Here is a 22,818-nt window from a genome sequence, read left to right on the forward strand (position 1 = left end):
AATCTGAGATTGGAAGAATTTAGCCAAGTGAAGAGAGGAGGAAGAATATTCTAGATGGTGTGAATAGCAGTGTTTAGAGGCCCAGAGGCAAGGGATACTTTGGGCTGTTCTGACAGAGCAAATAATCCAGTAGCTCATGGAAGAGTTGTTGCGCCAAATGATTAGAACGTAGACTTTGCCACTTAGGTTGTGCAGTTAAGGACATCATTTAACCTTTCTGAACTTCATTTTCTTCATCTGCAAAATTGGTATAAAATGGTACTTAATTCATAGGATTGCTAGACGGATTAAATGAAGTAGTACTAATGCCTGGTATATAGTAAGTATTATGGGAGGGTTATTATTATCCTTTTCTATATATTAGTATTAATATTTTACTAATCTTATTATTGAATGATGTTAGTATCACTAACTGCTAGAATTTTAGTCAGTGTTGCTGGAGTATGGAACGTGAGGAGGTTGTGGCGAGAACAGGACTGGAGGATAGAATGTCGTGATTTGCCCAAGACTATCTCAGTTTTAAAACTAAGTCTTCCCCAAAAAAGCAAAACAAAACTGAAAGTCCTGTGTCCTGGGAACCTCCTCAGTCTTGGGCGAACCAGGATGGTTGTCCACCATGCTGGAGAAGTTACTAGAGTCCAGATCATGATATTTGGATTATATGGGGAAGTAGGAAAATATTAAGGTTTTTGAGACAGAGAAATGCTGTGATTGGATTTGAAAGCACTTGCACCGTGGTATGGAAATTAGATTAGAGGAGGGTAGGAGTGGATTTTTGGAGGCCAGTGTAATCATCCAAGTGTATGATGGTAGCCTGAATTGACAGTCTAATAGGAGAAGTGAGTGGATTTGACAGATATTTGAGAAGCAGAGTGATAGTTCTTAGTGATTGATTGGAGGATAAGGAAGGTTTGAGTTACTGGGTTGGTGATTGCATATATTACTGAGGTAGAAAACACAAAAGAAGGGGTCGGCCTGGTGGTGCAGCGGTTAAGTGCGCATGTTCTGCTTAGGTGGCCCGGGTTTCGCCAGTTCGGATCCCAGGTGCGGACATGGTGCTGCTTGTCAAGCCATGCTGTGGTAGGCGTCCCACATATAAAGCAGAGGAAGATGGGCACGGATGTTAGCTCAACGCCAGTCTTCCTCAGCAAAAAGAGGAGGATAGGCAGCAGATGTTAGCTCAGGGCTAATCTTCCTCAAAAAAAAAAAAAAGAAAGAAAATACAAAAGGAGAATTTTGTGAGAAACTCTGTTGAGATGGAGGTAGCTGTGGACCACAGAGGTCATCAAGGCCAGTAAGCAGTTAGATATATAGATCAGGAGCCCTTAAGAGAAAGGACTAGATAGATTCTAGAGAGCTAGTAAATTCCAGAGATCTTTGAAGCCATGGAAATGGATGTGATTGCCCAAGAGGAAGAGTGCATAAAATGAAAAAACAAACTACAGCAGAAACTTGAGGCTCCTCCATATTTCTGAACCTGTAGGAGAAACTGTAAAGGATTAAATAGGAAGTTGGAGAAAACCAGGAGCATGTGGGTGTCACAGAAGCCAAGGCAAGAGAGTGTTCCAAGAAGGAGATAAAGGTCAGTGGTATCAAATCAAGTATAATAAAACTGAAAAGTAGCCATCACATATTTTTTTAATGTTTAACTCTTGTCATATTTGGTCATCTTTTAAACTTTTTAAAAATTTGAGGTGTAACCTTCAGTGGTCAGTTTCGTGAGTTTTGGCCATTGTATACACCCGGATGATCATCACTCAAAAGAAGATGGAGAACGTTTCCATCACCACAGAAAATTCCCTCGTTCCCCTTTCCAGTCAGTCCTCCAACTTTGCAACCACATTTTGATTTCTGCCCCTGTAGATTAATTTTGCCTCTTCTTGGAAGTTATATTAATGGAATAATACAATATACACATTATTTTGTGTCTGGCTTACTTCCCTCAGCATAATATTTTTGAGATTCATCACTTTTATTGTTTGAGTAGTAGTTTGTTGTTCTTCATTGCTAGGTAATATTCCATTGTGTGAATTTATCACAATTTCTTTATCCATTCGTTTATTGATGGACTTTTGGGTTCTTTCCAGTTTCGAACTATTATAAATAAAACTGCTCTGGGTGTTCTTATACAGGTCTTTTTGTGGATGTGTATTTTCATTTCTCTTGGGTAAATACCGAGGAATGGCCGTTGAACTTTATGTTACAGTGGAGATTAGTGACCAGCCAGAGCAGTTTCAGTAGAGTTAGGGACAGAAACCAGACAGATGGTGGTGGGAAATCAGGAAGTATTCTTAGTAACAACTGTTAAAGAAATCTAGCTGTGATAAGGAGGAAAGAGAGACTAGTAGCTGAGTCAAAGGTGAGATTTTGTTCATTCGATTTTATTTTTGTGTCCTGATTGATTGCTGGGAAGGAACTGGGAAACAGAGAGGGACTGTTTGCAGAAGAGATCCCTGAGACCCTAGGGAGGAAAGATGACGAAATGCAGAGTAGATTGGAGGGGCTAGTCTTACTCGGAGGATGGTCATACGGTGGGAGGGAAGGAAGAGATGTGTGGAAATGCAGTCAAGTGACAGGTCTGTTGGCAGAAAATTCCTCTCTGATGACTTCTATATTTTCTGTGCAGTTGAAGGATGATGACTTTACTGCAAATGAGGAGGCAGGGGCAAGGGAGAGGCAGGGCAGGAGAGGCAATGGTGGGTTGGAGGTTTGAGGCAGATGGAAAATATTTTAAATAGTCACCGTGAAGAAACCTAAGTTTGCTGGACAGCTTTGGGGATTCAGAGGAGCTTGGAAGAGCCAGAGGACTTTTACGGCCCTTCAGGACTATTCCATTTAACACTATCAGATAAGGTATTAGATCTGAAAAGTGCCTTGTAAATATGTTGTTGTTAGTGTCACCGATGGATTCTGACTCCTCGCGACCCCATGCACAGCAGCGCGGAGCCCTGCCCGGTCCTTTTGCACCATCCTCTCACCTGGCGCTGAATCAGACAATGCTCCACTGCTGTCCACAGGGTTTTCACAGCCATTGTAAATATGAGACCTACCCAACAGTTATTCCTGACAAGAGGTATATGTTTTAACTATCCGTGTTTAGTGACCTAGTCAGTGCGCCTTTTGGACAAAGGATCTATTTTGTTAAAGAATTTTGAGTCAGGAATGCCCTGTATAATTTTCATAATTGTCTAACAATGCTTCGCTTCACTTAGCCATGACGAGGTGAGCAATTTGGGTAATAAAATATTAACACATACAGTGTTATCTTGGGGGAAATACAGCACAATCTAGCATTGTAATTTTGAAATGACTTTATGCCTTTTTAACACAACAGTGTCAGAAGTGGTGTTTGAATGTGTCAGAACCTCTCTCTGCTGCTGCTTCTGTTTCTCCAACTCCCCAGTCTCGGTGAAGGCGAACGGGGGCGTGCTGACCAGACTGCTCTGTGCAGGGCGCCCTCATCCAGCCGTGGGGTTAGAGCTCCTTTGTTGAGGTTTGAGAGAGATGCTTTTTTAGGTTCTTTTTCACATCAGTGGTTCCGTTAAGATCAAACCATTACTAAAATTGACATTCCTCATGACTCGACCTAGATGTTCCTTTCTAAATTCTTGTGTCTGCTCTCACCTCTTTTTCTCGCAAGTATTTTTAGCCCTAGTCCTCCTAGGCCTTGTCTCAAATACCTGCCAGTGAGTTTCACACACTTAGTTTCTGAATGGTCCTAGAACTTGGCAAAACTTTCAAGTTCCAACATTTCACCCATCCAATAGTATATTCTACTGCCCAGTTAAAATTGGTAATAGAAACTCTAGCCCTACAGTTAACCCTTTAGCCTCCTGTGGAGCCTCTGAAAACTCTACCTCATTTGCCAGCACATTCTGACCACTCTGTACTTAACTGAATTACATTTCATCAATGGAACATGCTTAGTCCCTGGGTGTATTTAAATAAAACTGAAGAGGGTTGAAAGACAGTCTCCGTAAACGCGATGAAAGCAGTGGAACGGAATCAGCAAACTGCAAATGTACAGGAAAGCCCACTATTTTATGTTGCTATACTAAGGAACTTCCTCATTCCAGGTTAGGAAATGTCCTAAAATGCAGCACGAATGACGAGGCTTAAATGGAGAAGCACTTTTTATAGTAGTAAATTTATCGGGAAAATTTGAAATTGAGAGCAGGTAATAGAATTAGCTTCTCTGTTAAATGTTTAGGGGAAACTGGCTTCAGGTTAGGACCTGAGCGTGACAGTTTGTGAAGCCTGGTCTGTGTGGCTGCATGCAAAGAGACGTCTAAGATTTGTTAATCTTGATTTCTTTTTGTATCATTTCTTATCACAGTAAAGATTACTTGCAGTTAGAGTTCTTGCTTTTATACCTGGACCATTAGATTTATGTTTTCGTAATAATTTGTGCTAATAATTGTCTCTAACAAATTAGACCAAACTTGAAATTGCTAAGGGCTTCACATTTAAAAATATTAGTCTGATGCAGATTCAAACTGCTGAGGAAACACTCATTATTTTTTTTGAAGGAATGAAGTCTGCTAGTGTTTGGTTATTAATTTTAACAGTGAATTTTCATATATTCTTTTTCTTCTTGCCAATAATTTTGGATATTTTTCACTTTAAAATTATGAAATCTATCAAACATAAAGAGGAGTATAAGTATAAAGAGAAGTATAAGTGCTTAGATTTTTTTTTTCTTTTTTGCTGAGGAAGATTGGCCCAGAGCTAACATCTCTTGCCAGTCTTCCTCTTTTTGCTTGAGGAAGATTGTCCCTGAGCTAACATCTGTGCCAGTCTTCCTCTGTTTTGTATGTGAGTTGCCACCACAGCATGGCCACTGATGAGTCATGTAGGTCCACGCCTGGGAACCACACCTGGGCTGCCAAAGCAGAGTGTGCTGAACTTAACCACTAGGCTACTGGGCTGGCACCAGATCTTTTTTTTTTAATTATGGTAATTGGCCGTATCCATTTTTAAATGTTCAATACAGTAGTGTTAACTGTATACATTGTTGTGCACCAAATCTCAAGAACTTTTTCATCTTGTAAAACTGAAACTCTTTACCCCCACCATTGAAAAATAATTCCCCTTTTCCCCTGCCTGCTAGTCCCTGGCAACCACCATGCTCTCTAAGAGTTTAACTACTTTAGGTACCTTATATAAGTGGAATCATGCAGTGTTTGTCTTTTTGTGACTGGCTTATTTCACTTAGCATAATATTCTCAAGGTTCATCCTTGTTGTAGCATATGACAGGATTTTCTTCTTTTTTAAGGCTGAATAATATTCCATTGTGTGTATATATACCACATTTTCTTTATCCATTCATCCACTGACGGACATTTATGTTGCTTCCATCTCTTGGCTGTTGTGAATAATGCTGCAGTGAACTGGGTGTGCAAATATTTCTTTGAGATCCTGTTTTCAATTCTTTTGGATATATACCCAGAAATGGGATTGCTATATCATATGGGAATTCTATTTTTAATTTTTTGAGAAACCTCCATACTGTTTTCCATAGCAGCTACATCATTCTACATTCCTACCAACAGTGCACAAAGGTTCTAATTTCTTCGTATCCTCACCATCACTTGTTATTTTCTATTTGTTTTTTTTTCTAAGATTGGCACCTGAGCTAACAGCTGTTGCCAATCTTTCTTTTTTTTTTTAACTGCTTTTTCTCCTCAAATCCCCCCAGCACATAGTTGTATATTTTAGTTGTGGGTCCTCCTAGTTGTGGCATGTGGGACGCGGCCTCAACATGGCCTGACGAATGGTGCCATGTCCGCGCCCAGGAACCAAACTGGGGAAACCCTGGACCACGAAAGCGGAGCGTGCGAACTTAACCACTCGGCCATGGGGCCAGCCCCTGTTTTTTGTTTTATAGTGACCATTCTAACAGGCATGAGATAATATCTCATTATGGTTTTGATTTGCACTTCCCTAATGATTAGTGATATTTAGCATCTTTTTGTATGCTTGTTGGCCATTTGTATATCTTCTTTGGAGAAATGTCTATTCAAGTCCTTTGTACAATTTTTAGCTAGGTTATTTATTTTTTTTATTGTTGAGTTTTAGAATGAGTTCTTTATATATTCTGGATATAACATTTGCTACATTTCCATAGTGTGTTTTTTTCTTTTCTTATGCTAACATACATCATCCTCTTCCAGAAAGGCAAAAATTTTATTTATTAGACATGTTATGTCTTCATTGGAGATTCCTATAGGGCTTCAGGACAGCCTTCTCTGTGTCTGATTTTGGCCCATTAAAGCAGATGAAACTGACTACCTTTCACAAGGTGGCCCTTTCTAAAGATGTTGTGTGTCATCTCATGTGCTCATTTTCACACAACCTGAAAATCTTCATGACAGAAATGATCAAGACATGATGATGGATATAGTGTGAGCAGCTATAAAGTGTTTGACCTCTGGCTTGTTTATTCCTTTTCTCACTATCATAATTTCCCCATTTGATCATTTTCTCACAAAGGTGTTAATTGTATCACAGAGTCTTTTTGAGAACTTAAAAAATAAGATGGGCTGTGTACCTGTCATCGCTTATTGTCTCTGTTAGTTGTAGTGCCCATTTGAACTCTTCTGAGTCCTTTCTTCCTTCACTACCCAATGTATTTGCCAGCAATTTGTGTCCAGGAAACAATTGTCTCTTCTTCTTTAAGTTAGTATAGATTTTTTTTCCATTAGTATCAAAACTGTAGGTGCTGAAGCCTTCCTAAAGAAATTTAATAGTGAGCCAGCTTTTAGACAAAGAGAACTTTTATTTATTGCAGATATGTCAATTGCCTCTTGATGCTATATATTAATGGTTATTTGGAGATTTATGAGTAATTGAATGAAAAGGACAAATGCTTGAGTTACAATCAAACCTTAGGGATTTGTTAACAACATGACCCAAGTTACCTTATAATCTGCCTTTTTCAAAAATTCATCTCCTAGATGAATACTGCAAAAATCATACAGTGCTTACTACATCTTGTTAGGCGTTTTCCCGTCTGTTTCCTTATCTTGTTTCTGTTACGTAGTGACAGTACTTGTTCTGAAAATTAGCCTGTCCCAATCCTGTACTCATCAGGGAGTCACAGCCGAGTACCAGTGTTACTTTGAGGCTTCTCTCTCAGTCCTTGGAGGTAGCAAGGAAGTATTTAAGTTTCAGTCTGCTCTATGAACAGTTATGAGTTATGAGTCTTTCAGGAATCCTTGAAAAATCAGGCCTTGACTGACTTTTATCACAGCACTGACACCTTTGTGTGAGTCTAAGCCATAGCCTCTGGCTTTAGTCCAAAGAGGGTACAGTATATTGTGTTTTTAAAACAAAAATCCTCAAGTAGTCCTAAACATAAATAGAATGCAAATTATCACTACTCTCTGCATGTTGCTCTTTTAAGGATTGACACTAAAATCAGATCTTTAGACCCGGATAGGTCCTCAAGAGATCCTCTGGCCCAGTTCCCTGGCTCCAGGCAGCTAAGTTATCCCAACTCGTTTGAGACAATTCACGGCCCACTGAGGTAATGGGACCTGGAGGTGAGAGAAGGGAGGAAGGGGTTTTGGTAGTGATAAAAAGAGCCACTCATTCATCCAGTTATTCAGCACCTATTGTATGTCTACTATGTGCTAAGTACTTTTTAGGCACTTGAGTCAGCAGTGAGCAGATAAAAATCCCTGTCCATTCTAATGGAGGGGAAAATAGATAAGAAACAAATAAGTAAAGACATGTCATACATCAAATATAAGTATTATGCAGAAATATAAAGGAGGGAAGAGAGATAGGGTATATCATGGTTGGGGGGGTGGGGGTGCAGAAATGAGGTGAACAAGCAAGCTTTCGTTGAGGTGACATTGAACAAAGACTTGAAGAAGACGATACTGGGAAGAATGTTTCAGGCAGAAGGAACATCAGAGGTAAAGGTTGTGAGGCAGCAGACCAGCCAGTATGTTTGAGGACAAGCAAGGATACCAGCGTGGCTGACATGGAAGGAGTGAGACGCAGAGTAGTAGGAGATGAGGGGCAAGATCCTTGGCCTCAGTGGCCAGTGTGGACTTTTGGCTTTACTCACATGAGAAGTCATCAGAAGGTTTTGAGCAGAAGAGGGACATAATCTAACTTTTCCCCTCAAAAAGGCTCTCTGACTGCTGTGTTGAGAGGAGACTGGGGAGATCCCAGTGGAAGCTGGGAGACGAGAGGATGCTGTCGCAGTAACGTGGGTGAGAGACGGCAATGCTTGGATCAGGGAAGTACTGGCGAAGGTTGGGAGAAGTGGCCGGATTCAGGATAGAGTTCTGAAGGTTGAGTGAACAGGATTGCTGGTGGATTGTAAGCGGAAATCTTCAACCATGTGAAACTCGAAGAACTCCAATTATGGAAATTTTAGACATGGTACAAAACTGATAGGCAAGACTTGTCAGTGTGCTCAGTAGTTTACCGATGAATCATGAAAAGCATGCCTTGGACTTTGGCTTCATACTTTTACCTATTAGTACACTTATCCTGTTAAGTGAGATGTCAGCTTATTTCAAACACTGTTTACTTCTTTAGCAATTTTTTGTGGTTCGTAGATATTCTTTGTAGCTTTTATTTCTTATGCATCGCTCTTTGTTCTCAAATGCCTGTATTTTCTTTAAGGTAGAAAATGTTGTTAGCCCAAATAAATCGAGATTCTCAGGGAATGACAGAGTTTCCTGGAGGAGGAATGGAGGCTCAGCACGTTACCCTGTGCCTGACAGAGGCAGTCACTGTGGCAGGTGAGCAGTCTTGTTTGAAGGGATCATGTGGGTTTGGAAATAGCATTTACTTTAAGGGAAAATGAAAACTCGCAACACCCTGTTGACTTTCCTCTTCCTCATTTAGCTAAAGACGACACAAAGCTAAGCCTTTTTGTGAGCATTTTTACCTGGGTGTGGACGCTGGGTACAATAGGGCAGGGAAGTATTTTTTGTAACTGCTAGAAGAAATCCCCTTTGAGTCTAAGAGAAGCAGTCTGCCTTTTGCTTAATTTTCATTTAAAAATATTTTATTTAAACAGCATGCACATATGATAGTCATCTAAAGAAAATAACTATTTTTTATAATAGATGGCGACAATTTAGAAAATATGGAAGGTGTAAGCTTGCAAGCAGTAACACTTGCAGATGGTTCTACCGCTTATATACAACACAATTCTAAAGGTACGTGTCTCATGTACAGCCTATTGGTTAATAGCAGCAACTTATAACCTCAGAGTTAGAGCTCCTAGCAACTATACCCCTTCCCAGACCCTTCTAAAGACACTGTATTGCGTATGTATTTCAGTTTAGCTTAAATTTTGTTTTGATAATTTAGGGACACCCTTTGAGATATTTGAAAGATACTCTGGGGTGTCAAAACTAGTGGGGAGTAGGGGAGGAGGAGTGTCCCCAGCTTATTTCTATAAACACCTTTCTTGCTTTTTTACTTCAAGTTATTGTTTACTGTTTTATAAGAGATGCGTAAAAGTAAAGGCATTTGGTTTTGCTTAAATAACATCGTCTCTAAATCAGTATTTACTTTGCTCCAAGAAATAGCCGAGTTCTTGAACTCCTTGTTTTTATGGAAACCTACTGAGTGATTGTATACATAGTCAAGGGACTTATAGCCCCAGGGATGAAAATGACAGCTGCCCTCACATACACTGACATATCTGTCTCCCCAGTTTGGGCTCCCCCATGGCCAAGGTCACTGTTTCTAAGTGGCTCTAAAAGGTACATAGAGGTTCGACTCATGGAGCTTGCTGTAATGAGCCACTCTTCCTCTTGAACTTGTCTAACTGGAAATCGGAGGGGAGGAAGGATGGCTGAGGGAGGATTTTCTGCTTTCTGTAGGATCACTGGATGTGTTATTGAATTGCCTCAGAACATTGAGGGAAGAATCAAGATGAACATGATCTTAAGTAGTGTATATTTTTATAGTTGATATCATTTTTGAAATTGTATAAAGTTTAAAATTTTTGCTTGTGCTCATCTATTGGCTTAAATCTTTTGTTCCAGATGGAAAACTCATAGATGGCCAGGTCATTCAGTTGGAGGACGGTTCTGCTGCCTATGTTCAACATGTACCCATACCTAAAAGTAGTAAGTATTTGATACTTACGTACCCTCCTGATCCTCATACTGCAGTATCTGCTGCCTCCAGCTGCCTCTTACTGCTTAACGGTCCTGATCGCGAGTCCTCCTCTGTAAGGGGAGACCAGTAAATGTCAAAGAGAGGCTCTAAAGACCATTTTAACTTAATTGAGACTTTCTCTCAAGGATAACAGAACTGTGGAGATAAATGGGCAACAGTCCTAAGTGACTATTTCTGTTATATGAGCTAAATCCTACATGTCTCTCATTTTCTTCTTTTTTTTTTTTTTTTTTTTGTCCTTTCAACTCTCCTCATCCCCTGGTATATATTCCTAAAACAAGTATTCTAATATCTTTTTACCTTTCAATACTTATTCAGAACAGTTTTACTGAGATCCCTTAAATGTTTAAGGATTCATAAAGCCAAGTATAAGTTTTTATAATGTGTTTGATGGTTTATTGACTCTTGTTGCTGAGTTATCAGAACACACGTAGAAAACATGAGATCTAAATGTAAGCCTTGTTCTTGAGCAGGGGACAGTTTGCGTTTAGAGGATGGTCAAGCAGTGCAGTTAGAAGATGGAACTACAGCATTTATTCACCACACCTCCAAAGGTAAAATAGCTTTGGAAATATGAATAAAATGAGGGAGAAGTGGGGGTGTGGGAAAAATAAGACCTACCTTTAGTTGCTGAAGTGTTGTCATGTAAAAGAAGAATTGTGCTTGTTCGCTGAAATATAAGATGGTAGATTTGGGCACAGTCTAAGGAAAAACTTTCTGATAATTTGCGCTGTCCAGGAACAGGTTGGAATAGCAAACTCCTGGCCCCTGGAAGACTTCAGATCAAGGCTGCTTTTAAAACAGGAAATGAAACATTTGAACGTTGTTGATTTTTTTTCTTCTTTTTTTCTTTCTTCCTTTTCAATGTAATTTCTTTCACAAGGTCCTTTGCCTATTATATTGGTCTTTAAAACTAACTAAAAATTTAAAAATTATCTGAGGCAAATATGGCAGAAGGTTAACATTTATTAACTTTGTGTAGGAGGAGCAGGGGTTAGAGGTGGAATGTATAGGAGGAATGAACACAGCTCTGCAGCCAGAATATCTGGATTCAAATCTGGGTCTGCTGTCTTTTAGCCGTGTGACCTTGAGCAAATTATTTAACCTCCCTGTGCCTCAGTTTCATCATCTGTAAAATTAAGATTATAGTAAGTCTCCACATCCTAGAGTGGTTGTGAGGACAAGATGTGTAAACATAGGTAAAGCACTTAGAACAATATTTGTCACATGGTAAATGCTCAATAAATGTTAGCTATTGTTATTACTTTATAAAGTATTTTATTATAGAATGACATAACATATTTTAGAAAGACTATTTAGTTGTGAAACCAAAGGGGGAAATTTTTCAAAATTTAAGATACTTAAATTTGTAAGTAAATTTGTCTGTTTTTTTTGTCTTGTTTTGTGAGAAAGATTAGCCCTGAGCTAACATCTGCTGCCTATCCTCCTCTTTTGGCTGAGGAAGACTGGCCCTGAGCTAACATCCATGCCCATCTTCCTCTACTTTATATGTGGGATGCCTACCACAGCATGGCTTGCCAAGCAGTGCCATGTCCGCACCCGGGATCCAAACCGGTGAACCCCAGGCTGCCAAAGCGGAACATGCGAACTTAACCACTGCGCCACCGGGCCAGCCCCAATTTGTTTAATTAAAGTTGAAAAAAGTAAACTCTGAATTTTTTTCTTTAGCAGTGGGAGTTAATCACAGGCTCATTACAATTGGCTAGATTTATTATTTCACAATGCTGTATATCTCTTGGTGTGGTTATTTAGAGGGGGAAAAAACCCCATGGACACTGAAGTCATACTGACTTGAGTTCAGATCCTGGTTTCTCTACATACTGATTTTGACTATTAATTGTTAGTTTTTTTTATTTCCTGGTTCCAAAGGAAAGTGAGTTTACTTCCCCAATCCTCAGTTTCCCGTTTGTACAGTAAGGGTAGTAAATATACTCGCCTCACAGAATTGTCGTGAGGATTGAATGAAGTAACACATGTGAAGCACCTGGGCCAGTGCTCACAGTAACTACTCAAAGTTCCTTCCCTTCTCCTGTAGATATTTAACTGTTTATCAGACTACCTTTAATTTAATGCCATTCTCTTGCACTCCCTCAGATAGTTATGACCAGAGCGCATTACAGGCAGTTCAGCTGGAGGACGGCACCACAGCTTACATCCACCATGCAGTGCAAGTCCCGCAGTCTGACACCATCCTGGCGATTCAGGCTGATGGGACAGTGGCTGGTCTGCACACGGGGGATGCCACGATTGACCCTGACACCATCAGTGCTTTGGAACAATATGCAGCAAAGGTACAGCATTTTACAACGTCAAGAACGTCCCAGATACCCCTGCTTTATTTTTCATTGAAAGGAAAGAAAACAAAAAAGTATACTTTATCAAATAAGAAACTAGCAATTCACAGTCAAAATCAGACAGCATCAAGGAGAAGATCAGCATTTATCTTAAAAGAAGTGAAGTTTAGAAAGAAATATTTGAAGAAAAACAAGAGAATGGAGTAAGAGCTTATAGAAAAGAAATGGGTGGCAGGTGACTCACGAAAGGGTGTATGTTCAAGGATGAGTGTCATAAAAGAAATAATAAAGTATAGATGGAACTGCTTAGGAATTAAGAAGTAGAAATTAGAGATTGGAAAAAGTGAAGCAAAGTCTCAATTTTTAATCAGAAAGGCTGGGCTTTTTCCATATGTTGAACATATATCTTTCATATAATTTAAAAGGATTTTTTCCCCACTTTTTATAATGGAAATTTTAAAATATATAGAAAAATAAACAATAATGAATCCCCATGTACTTATCACCCAGGCTAAACAATTATTAAAATGTAAAACTTCTTTAAGCTTTATTTTGTTCCTATAGGTATCCATTGATGGAAGTGAAAGTGTAGCGGGTACAGGAATGATCGGAGAGAATGAGCAAGAGAAAAAAATGCAGGTATGTAAAGTTACCTATTTATATAAGAATCTTTCTCTTAGCATTCCTAGGCCCTTCTGTGGAAGAAAGCAAAAATAGAGAACTCACTACCTTTCTAGGAAAATCTTACCAATTCTGAAAATTAGTGTATGTATTAGGCAGCAATGTGCTTGAACTACTTCAGTTCTCAGGATTCATTATCTGGATGATGCAAAGTAGCACTAAAGAAGTAGAAATATCACAGAAATCCAAATGTGGCTTGTGTTCTGGAATCCAAGGCAGTTTTGGAGACCAGGTGTTCTTCTGACTGCCTCCACCCATGGCAGTTTGTGCATCTTCTTTCTGGGGCTCCTTCATTACTGTGACCAACTAACCCTCACTGTTTTGCTTTTTATATCTTTCTGTTTCTTCTGCTTGCAACTTGATACCCTCCATACTTTCCTTTTCAACTTCTAGAGAGAATATGCAGCCCAGTTAATTACCATTGTTCCTGCTGAGCAAAGCTGTTTGTACTTTTTGTACCAGACTTCTTCCCAGGGCCGAGGATGGCCATGGGTTGGCTGCCCTTGATTCAGATGCTCACCCTGGGTTCAATCACTGGCTATCCCTTACCCAAATAACAGCCTAGAGCAGCAATGCCTCTAAAGTTTTGTAGTACGTACAAAGTTGTCACAGATGCATTCTGGGATATCTACAAGCCCAAAACTAAAAACTTGCATAATTCAAGATTCTGGTTTGAATTATGTGTTTTTGTGTTTGGTAGGGTGGGGCGGGAGAGTAGGGTGGTGTTCTCAGAGCTTATATAATCATTTGTAGCATATTCTTGCTTTAATGCTACTCCTTATTTTCTCAGCAATTATTTCATAATATTTTGCTGACTGCTCTCTCATAGCAGTTTTTTGCATTCTTCTAGGAGTTTTATCATATTTAACTCCTATTCTGTTATTGCTTCAGGACCATACTTTTTAACTTGAGCATTAGCATCACCACTCAATGATATTAAGTGATACTGTTAGGGGTTATCAAGAAGATTTTACATTTATAATAATAGTAAATGATAAAATAACAAGAATCACTGAAATCTCTGGTAGTAGTGGGTGCTTCTAAACATTACCGAATAACCAGTGTTTCTGTTTACCAGCAGAAGTGGTGCCGTGAAGTGGCAGTAGTATGAACACAGGTTATAGTTCACTAAGCCTGTCAGCTTTGAAACTATTAATTCTTGGCAAAATTTTCAAGTCTTCAAATTCATAAAATGAGACTTAAAAAAAATTTATTTTTTCTGCTGAGGAAGATTCACCCTGAGCTAACATCCATTGCCGGTCTTCCTCTTTTTTTCCTTTTATGTGAGTCGCCACCACAGCTTGGCTACTAACAGACAAGTGGTTTAAGTCTGCGCCCAGGAACTGAACCCAGGCCGCCAAAGTGGAGCTTGCTGAACTTAACCACTAGGCCACTGGGGCTGGCACAACACTTTAAAAAAAATTTTTTTTTTTGAGGAAGACTAGCCCTGAGCTAACTACTGCCAATCCTCCTCCTTGTGCTGAGGAAGACTGGCCCTGAGCTAACATCCATGCCCATCTTCCTCTACTTTATATGTGAGATGCCTGCCACAGCATGGCGTGCCAAGCGGTGCCATGTCCGCACCCGGGATCCAAACCGGCAAACCTGGGCCGCTGAAGTGGAAAGTGTGCACTTAATCCCTGTGCCACCAGGCCGGCCCCTAAAATTTTTTATACTGCAGTATGTCAAATCCACCTAAGTCAAACTCTAGTAAAATGCAAACGCAGTGTAAATATACACAAGAAATGTCTGTCAGTTTTTGGAGTGGCCCAATATGGGTTCTGTCTCTTATTAGTGACTAACAATTAGGTTTTTAATAATAGGATATTTTTAAAGAAAGACAGTTGTAACTACACTTGTAATAAACTAATACAGAATGTCTTACAAAAAAATGAATGAATTTACCATTGAGCCATATAACGTTATAATATACTATTATCATAAAAGTCTGTTACCATCAATAATTAGTATCTGAACCCAGAAACCTAACTCGGAATTCAGAACTGCTGAAGCAAAATGTCATATAAAGCCCCATTACTCTTTATCTGCAGACATATAACCATTTGTTGGTGCCACTAGACAGAGAAATAGAAGAAAGCTGAATAGGAATTTCTTTTGACTGTAACTTTTTCTCCTTTGCCCTTTGTACCTCTCCCTTAGAGACTAGATTTGCACTGTCCCATACAGTAGCCACGTGTGGCTATTGAGCACTTGAAATGTGGCTAGTCAGAACTGGGGTTTTCTGTGAGTGTAAAATACATACTGGATTTTGAAGATTTGTTATGAAAAAAAGAATGTAAAATATCTCATTAATAATTTCTCATATTTATTACATGTTGAAATTATAATATTTTGGACATACTGGGTTAAATAAAATAGTTACTAAAATTAATTTCACCTGTTTCTTTTGACTTTTTAAATGTAGCTACTAAAACATTTTTTATTATATACGTGGCTTGCGTTGGTGACTCATTATATTTCTCTTCATTAGTGCTGGACCAGAAGTTCATGAATCCTCCATCCTCTAAAACAATTGAGTGCCCCGTGTGAGGTTGAGGGCCCACTACATGGTATTAAAAGGTCAAATATCCCAAAAGAACCACTGCAAATAAGCAGCACCTGTAACTTCTCAGCTTGTCTCTCAGTGCTCCTTGTCCTTCTGCCAGAGTTGCTTAAGAAGTTTTAATTCTCTTCCTGGCTGAACTTTAAAGTAAAGAGATTGTAGCTAATGCAACAGAGTTTTTGTAAATAGTCTTGTTTCAAAGCTCTAGATTTTTTTTCATTGTGATGCTTACAGTTTAAAGCTTTTTCTTTCGTCTCTAACATTATCATACTAGTTGTGCTGCTGAGCTGATCTCTTCCATGAAACCAGATTTCACAGGACAAGAAAGACCAAGTGCATCTAAAGCAACCTTGCTCATGGGGAGGCAGTTTTGCCCCCCAGAGGACATTTGGCAATGTCTGGAGACAATTCTGGTTGTCACAACTCGGGGAGTATTACTGGCATCTATTGGATAGATATCCTGCAAGGCATAGGACAGCCCCCCACAACAAAGAATTACCCTGTTCAAAATGTCAGTAGTGCTGAATTTGAAAACCCTGGTCTAAAATAGTTATTTAAGAATGCCCATGTGTTCAGTTGTAAGAACTGTAGGATGGTGGGGTGTGTGTATTTTGGGGAGACTATGACTATTACCCTCATGCTTCACCACCCTTAGTTAAGTAGAAAACAGCATGGTATTAAAGTAGCACATAATTTGTAATAAGAAATTCTGAGTTGAGTTTCCACTCTGCTGTGTAGTAACTGTGTAACCATGAGCAAATACTTAACTTCTCTGGATCTGAGATTTTTTAGTCTGTTAAATGAGAGTAGTAATAAACTTTGCCTTACCCATCTCGTGGGTTTATGAAAACCAAATGAGATTTTCATTTGATTAATATTTTAGGTAATACATGAGAACATAATTTGGAAATGTGTAAGCATTATACAGCATTGTTGATGCTTTACATGTTCTTAGATACCAGGCCTTTTTTCAAGGCCTGGTATTCTTCATTCAAAACTAATTTTATTTACACTGGAGATCAAAGTTCTTTGGCTTGGCAGTTTTAATCAGAGCTCTAATTGCTGGAAGTTACAGAAAGCCAGTCAGACTAACTCAAGAAAAATGATATATTTTAAGGATACTGCAGAGCTTACGTAAAGCCCAGAACAGGAACTGCTGAACAGCTGGGCTTCACAGGAGCAGAACTGCAAAGGACTGGGGCTGATCTCCCTCCTCCTCCCCTCTTTCGTGGCATCTCTGCTCCCTTCTTTTCTCTACACACAGGCTTCCTCTCTGTCTTCACTGAGTTTGTATATGGCTCGTCATAGCCACGCTTTTTCCGGTTTACCACCCACAACTAACTCAAGATTTCCCTTTATTTCTTAGGTCAAATTCCAGGGAAGGAGAATTTGTGGACTCAGCTTGACCCTTTAAGCCAGGCCACATAAGACATAGATCACTGGGCAGCCTTAAATATACCATCTTCTCTGGTTGGCAGATTCTCCCAGAACGTGGGTTAGATAATTACCCCAAAACCTGTTCAAAATAAGTTTGACTGTGGATCATATTTTGTGTATATTTTCTGTACTTTTATCTAGCTATGTGATCTTGAGGAAGTGAACTTGCCTAGTCTAAGAATCTTTTTTTCATGTCTAAAAGAAAAGAATTAGACCAGTGGTAATCAGGGGCAAACACGAGATTGAGCTGTGGAGCTTTTAAAAAATAACCCATGACTAAGACTGTCTTCCAGAGATTTGGTCAGTAGGCCTGGGATGGAACCCAGAACTTTTTTTAATAATATTTTAGTAGGTTTTTTTTTTTTTAATTCAGAGAAGTACAAAGAAAAAACCCAAAATGACCAATTACTGTAGTATATAGATAACTATGGTATACTTAAAAAAAAAAAAAAGTGATCGTGTTTATATTTAGAAAATTCAAATGGTATAGAGAGGTAAAAATAAAAAGTAAAGAACCACTGCCCAATAGTAATGATTGTTAGAAATCTATGGGGTTATTTGTTTTTTTGTTTTCAAAATCTTTCTGGCAATGCCCATGTCCCAGGTTCCCTAAAGGTCCCTCTGTTGCCACACGTCTATGATTAATTCCTTTCTTGAAAGAGGACGTACTTTAAAAAATTCCTCAAGCTGTTTTGATTTTTATCCTCCCCCAAGAGTATAAATTATTTATATCCTAATATACAAGTTTACTCACATCACATGTCATATCTGTCATATGCATTAGGTCATTATAGTAAATGGATTTTAAGTACTGGCCACACAGTAAAATGCACCAGTTATCCTCAACCCTACCAGGTCACTCTGTGACTACAGAAGCTCTGCCAGTTCATTACCACTGGGCTACAGCATCGTAAAGCCTGGTGGCTTAATAGCTTGAGCTCTAGAGCCAACCTGCTTCAAATCCTGCTTGCCAGCCTTTGACCATGGGCAAGTTATATTACCTGACCACTCTGAGCCTGTTTTTCTTATTTGTAAATCACAAATAGTATTTAATTCATCGATTAGTCATGGAGGACCAATAAGACAGCACAGGCAGAACACCCGCCCCCATTCCTCACGTAAATGTAACTCCTCAGTCAGTGGTAGTTGACCTTTTATCATTGAAGTCACTTTGGGATCCAATTTTAAACACAGCCCTTTATTCACTGAGATTTGCATTTCCTCAGAATTCTAGAATGTTAAGGCTAGAAGGGACTTGCCATTATCTGTCTGGTACACTGGTTTTCAAACCCTGATTTTTGGAGAACCACAGGTTTCTTTGAGGTCCCTTGGGGACTAGCAGAGCTCTGAGCCACCCACACCTGCCTGGATTAGCAGCAGCAGGAATGCCTTTATCTGTGTGTGACTTCCTAAAAAAAAGTTTAAAAAAGAAAAAACATCACTGCTTTAGCACAGTATTCTTTATACAGTTAGGCAAAATGGCCCTATGTGACTTGCACAAGGTCATGTGGTGAATTTACAGCAGAGCTAAGGTTATCTCAATTCTCAGGACATACATTAAGTATAAATAGTAATGAAGTCATTTTCTATAAATGGTTTTAGAAGCTTATTAGTATTTCACTGGTGTTAGCTTCTTTTTTTTTTTTTTTTTTTTTTGCTGAGAAAGATTCACCATGAGCTAACATCCACTGCCAATCTTCCTCCTTTTGTATGTGAGCCGCTGTCACAGCATGGCCACTGACAGATGAGTAGTGTAGGTCCGTGCCCAGGAACTGAACCTAGGCCACCAAAGCAGAGCACTTCAAACTGAACCACTAGGCTCCTGGGGCTGGCCCCCAATATTAGCTTCTAAATTGCCCTTGAGACATTTCGCTTGTGAAATATCAGGTTGTTTTTCTTTTAACAAAGACAATATATATCTGATACCATATAGTTCTGAAATACCTGTTACAAATTTAGCCTATTAATTTAGCCTGTGAATTTTGGATTCTGTCCATTTTCATCCTTAAAATTTCTGTAGAATCATCTCTTGCTTTCTATTCCATATTCATTGCCCTAGGCTGGTTTCCATCACTTCTTGCCTGCATATTTCTGATTATGCAAACTTCTTTTAGTCTCCTTTCCTCTTTTCTCTCTCTCTCTGTTCCACACCATTACCAGAGTTCTCTGTCTAAAACACAGAGCTCATCTTCGTCAGTCCTTTACTTTAAAAATTTTAATGCCTTGCTTTTGCTTTCATTATTTGGGTTTGCTCTTCAGAATGGCACCTAAAGCTCTTCCCAAATATGATCCTGAACTTTCCTTTCTTTTTCATGTTATTCATTCTATTATACAGGCATGCGCTGCATAACGACATTTCAGTCAACAATGGACCGTATATATGACTGTGGTGCCGTAAGATTAGTACCATATAGCCTAGCGTAGTAAGCTGTATCATCTAGGTGTGTGTAGGTACAGACTGTGATGTTTGCCCAATGGTGAAATCACCCAGTGATGCATTTCTCAGAATGTGTCCCCATCATTAAGTGACGCATGACTGTATAGACGTGATACTCTCATTGTTTCCAGTTCTTGCAGACACACTTCCATACTTTTGGTCATACTGTTCCTTCCGCCTGGACTGCTCTTCCTACCCCTCTTCTTCAGCCTTCAGATTTCACCTCTAGACAGCTCGCCCTAACCTACAGCTCTCCCCACTTTCAAATTTTGTCCCCCATAGAACTTTGCAAGGATTGCTGTGATAGCAATTCTTATATTCTATTATAATCTTTCATTTATAGGACAGTTTCACTAGCTAGAATGAGAGCCCTACTAAGGCAGGGACCATATCTTATTAAATAACATTGTATGAGGTAGGGACTTCACTAATCACTTGTCAAACATTTATTATTTCAGAATTTCTGCCATGGTGGGGGTGAAGGTAGGTGGAAGGGGAGGTTAGATTGGAAATAAGAGGAAGGTGGTAGACACAAAGCAGGTTCCAAGTAGAATAAAACAGTTTGAAAATCAAAAAAATAAACCTTAGCCAAGATTGAGAGATAAAGGGCCTTACAAAGAAACATTTGCAAGAAAGGGGGAGAGAATCTCATCCCAAACATTGTGTATTGAAATAAAAGCCGAAGTGGCTTTTTGACTTTGTTTCCCTTGGCTTCTTGGAATTCTTCACAGCATTATAGGCATTGTCTTTTCAGTGGTTTTCTTTCAAGAGGTTCCTTTTGATAGTTGGGTGTTGCTATAGGTGCTCATCCTACTGTACTTTGTGAGAATGCCTTTAGGCCAGGTCTGTTTGGGATAATTAGAGCTACTAGTAGAAATAGTTCTATTGCAAACAGCCCTTACTAATAAGTCTCATAACATGTCAAATGCTAGTGACTTCAGCTGGTTTAGAAAGAAGAAATTCTGTTGTTACCACCTTCCTTCCTCGCTGCAGGCACACACTCAGAGGCTCTTCCTAAACTGGAGCTTCTGCCCCTTGTGTCACCACCTGGTGCTCTTGAGGCATGCAGTGTAGACATTAGAACAGGAGCAGGAATCTGTTTTGGGAATAAGAGTTCTCGTTAATAAAAACCAAAGAGATGCTAACAGCTCTTTGGGAAAAAGCCATCAAGGTCATCTGCTTAATTTTGTTATGCCTTTCATTTTCAGATTCCTCTTTCAGCCTTTAGCATCTATAGTCTCTCCTCAGTGATGACGATTTTTGCTCCATTATTTTGAAATTTTTACAATATAAAAAAGTTTTTGGCAGAGTCATTTTTGAGCCATGTGTGACAGTCTGCACAGGTAGGATGTTGTAACACTGTCACCGCATGGTCCACAGAGCAGAAAGTCGTTCGTCAATTTTCATGGTATCTTAATTTCTAAAATAGGTGGTCGTCTTTAAAAACCCTCTAAAATCAGTGCTATTGTGTGAAGTCTTGTGCTGTTGAATCCAAGGAAAATGATCTACTGACTATAAGTACAGACCAGGATCATATGGATTATAATGTCTCCTACAGGGGACTCAAGACTCAAATGACCTAACCCCTCCTTTTTCATTTCTTTTGAAATTGAAAATGCTTTTTATATTGTTTTTAGGATACATGTCCTAAAAAATATACATATAAATATATTCCTTGAGTATGTCAAGGAATACCTGCATACAATGGTAATGCTACTGGGTTGATTTTTCTAGAGTAGGAATAGATCTGTGAGCAATGGCTGTGCACCCTTGTGGATCTCCTTTTGACTTCTTCCATTCGGCCATGGAACAGACTTAACCTAACTGGCTCAGCATGATAGAATCTTCATAAAATGATGACCCGAATCTGAAAACCCCAATACAGTTTTATCTTTTTAATTCTGAAAATAGTAATTTCGTCTATTTTATTTCTGTATAAATAATTTAAATCATACCTTTTTTTCATCTAGATTGTCTTACAAGGACATGCAACAAGAGTAACTGCTAAATCTCAACAGAGTGGAGAAAAGGCATTTCGATGTGAATATGATGGATGTGGAAAATTATACACAACAGCTCACCATCTAAAGGTAGATATAAAGGAAATGCTTTATCTAGTTAGGAGAATATGTAGGACATTAAATGCCAACATGATATACTTGTAGCATCCAAATGTCATTGGTTCCCCCACTTCTCAAGATACAGACACACACTCACACTCATACACAAACACACAAAAGCCTATGCAGATTTTAGAAGCTGTCGACTCTTTGAGGGCTTGGACTATGTTTTCTTCCTCTCTGTATCCCTGGTGTCCACCTACCTGGCATGTGGTAGGTACCCTATATATTTTAATATACTTTTGTCAAATGTGAAATTTATATGATGAGAGATGTGTGTAATCACTCTGTTAACAGTGATTTGCTGAAATCTAGCAAAAGCTGATGTTAATTTCTCCTGTCTTTCAAATACGTAGGCCAAATATTTTGATTGCAGCTAAACACAACATACCATGACTCATAAAAATGACATTTTTGACTAACGTTTATTGGCCAACTTACCGTGTATCAGGATGTGTGCATTTAGCACATTTGGAGTTGCAGCCCTAGAGCCCCTCTCCACTGCTTTGCAGTGTGTGACCATGACGTGTTACTGGACCTCTTAGTCCCTCATTTTCCTTATCTGTAAAATTGGATGATAAAAGTACCTCCCGCATAGGGTGGTTGTGAGAATTCAGTAAGTTAATACTGTGCATGTAAAGTACTGAAAAGAGTGGCCTGGCACGTGGTAAACATGCAGTAATGTTGGCCATTGTCATGATTGTTCATTTGTCACAGCAGCCCTCTACAGTAGATACTGTTCTGTCTCTGCTTTACAGAGAGGACTTGGTGGCGTAGAGAAGGCAAGTGTCATGGCCACAGCACTCTTCAGTGGTGAAGCCTTGACTCAGATCAAGGCCCCTCTGGCAGCAGCCTCCACACTCTTAACCTTATGTGCTAGAGTCCCTCCTTGCACTCTGCTCCAGCCCTCCCCATTAGAGATTCCATGCGGATGCCTCTGACAACTGTAGAAAACTCAAACCTCCCATATTCCCGTTCCTTATTTAAAATGAGTGCTTCTTACCATAACTCATTTAGGGCTATATTAAGAATTATTGCTCTGTAGTTTTTGAGAAAAGTAAAGTTATCTTTTATTTTTCAAAAATAACCTACAAACAACAAAATAA

At 39.2% G+C, this 22,818-nt stretch overlaps 1 protein-coding gene across 7 annotated transcripts in view; it reads left to right on the forward strand.

Annotated features, from left to right (window-relative positions):
* Window positions 1-22,818, forward strand: part of ZNF143 (zinc finger protein 143) — a 61,903-nt gene that overhangs the window by 13,336 nt on the left and 25,749 nt on the right. The window contains exons 2-9 of one of the 7 annotated variants that reach the window (XM_070274753.1): window positions 8,645-8,763; window positions 9,094-9,186; window positions 9,859-9,926; window positions 10,024-10,107; window positions 10,630-10,713; window positions 12,275-12,471; window positions 13,039-13,113; window positions 21,563-21,682. In XM_070274753.1, coding sequence (XP_070130854.1) covers window positions 9,911-9,926; window positions 10,024-10,107; window positions 10,630-10,713; window positions 12,275-12,471; window positions 13,039-13,113; window positions 21,563-21,682 — 576 coding nt within the window. In that variant the 5' untranslated portion in view covers window positions 8,645-8,763; window positions 9,094-9,186; window positions 9,859-9,910. The remainder of the gene's footprint in view (window positions 1-8,644; window positions 8,764-9,093; window positions 9,187-9,858; window positions 9,927-10,023; window positions 10,108-10,629; window positions 10,714-12,274; window positions 12,472-13,038; window positions 13,114-21,562; window positions 21,683-22,818) is intronic. The other 6 variants (XM_023646030.2, XM_070274754.1, XM_070274752.1 and 3 more) reach the window with 6 other exon arrangements.

The sequence above is a fragment of the Equus caballus genome, chromosome 7, assembly GCF_041296265.1.
Source record: "Equus caballus isolate H_3958 breed thoroughbred chromosome 7, TB-T2T, whole genome shotgun sequence".
Lineage (NCBI taxonomy): Eukaryota > Metazoa > Chordata > Mammalia > Perissodactyla > Equidae > Equus > Equus caballus.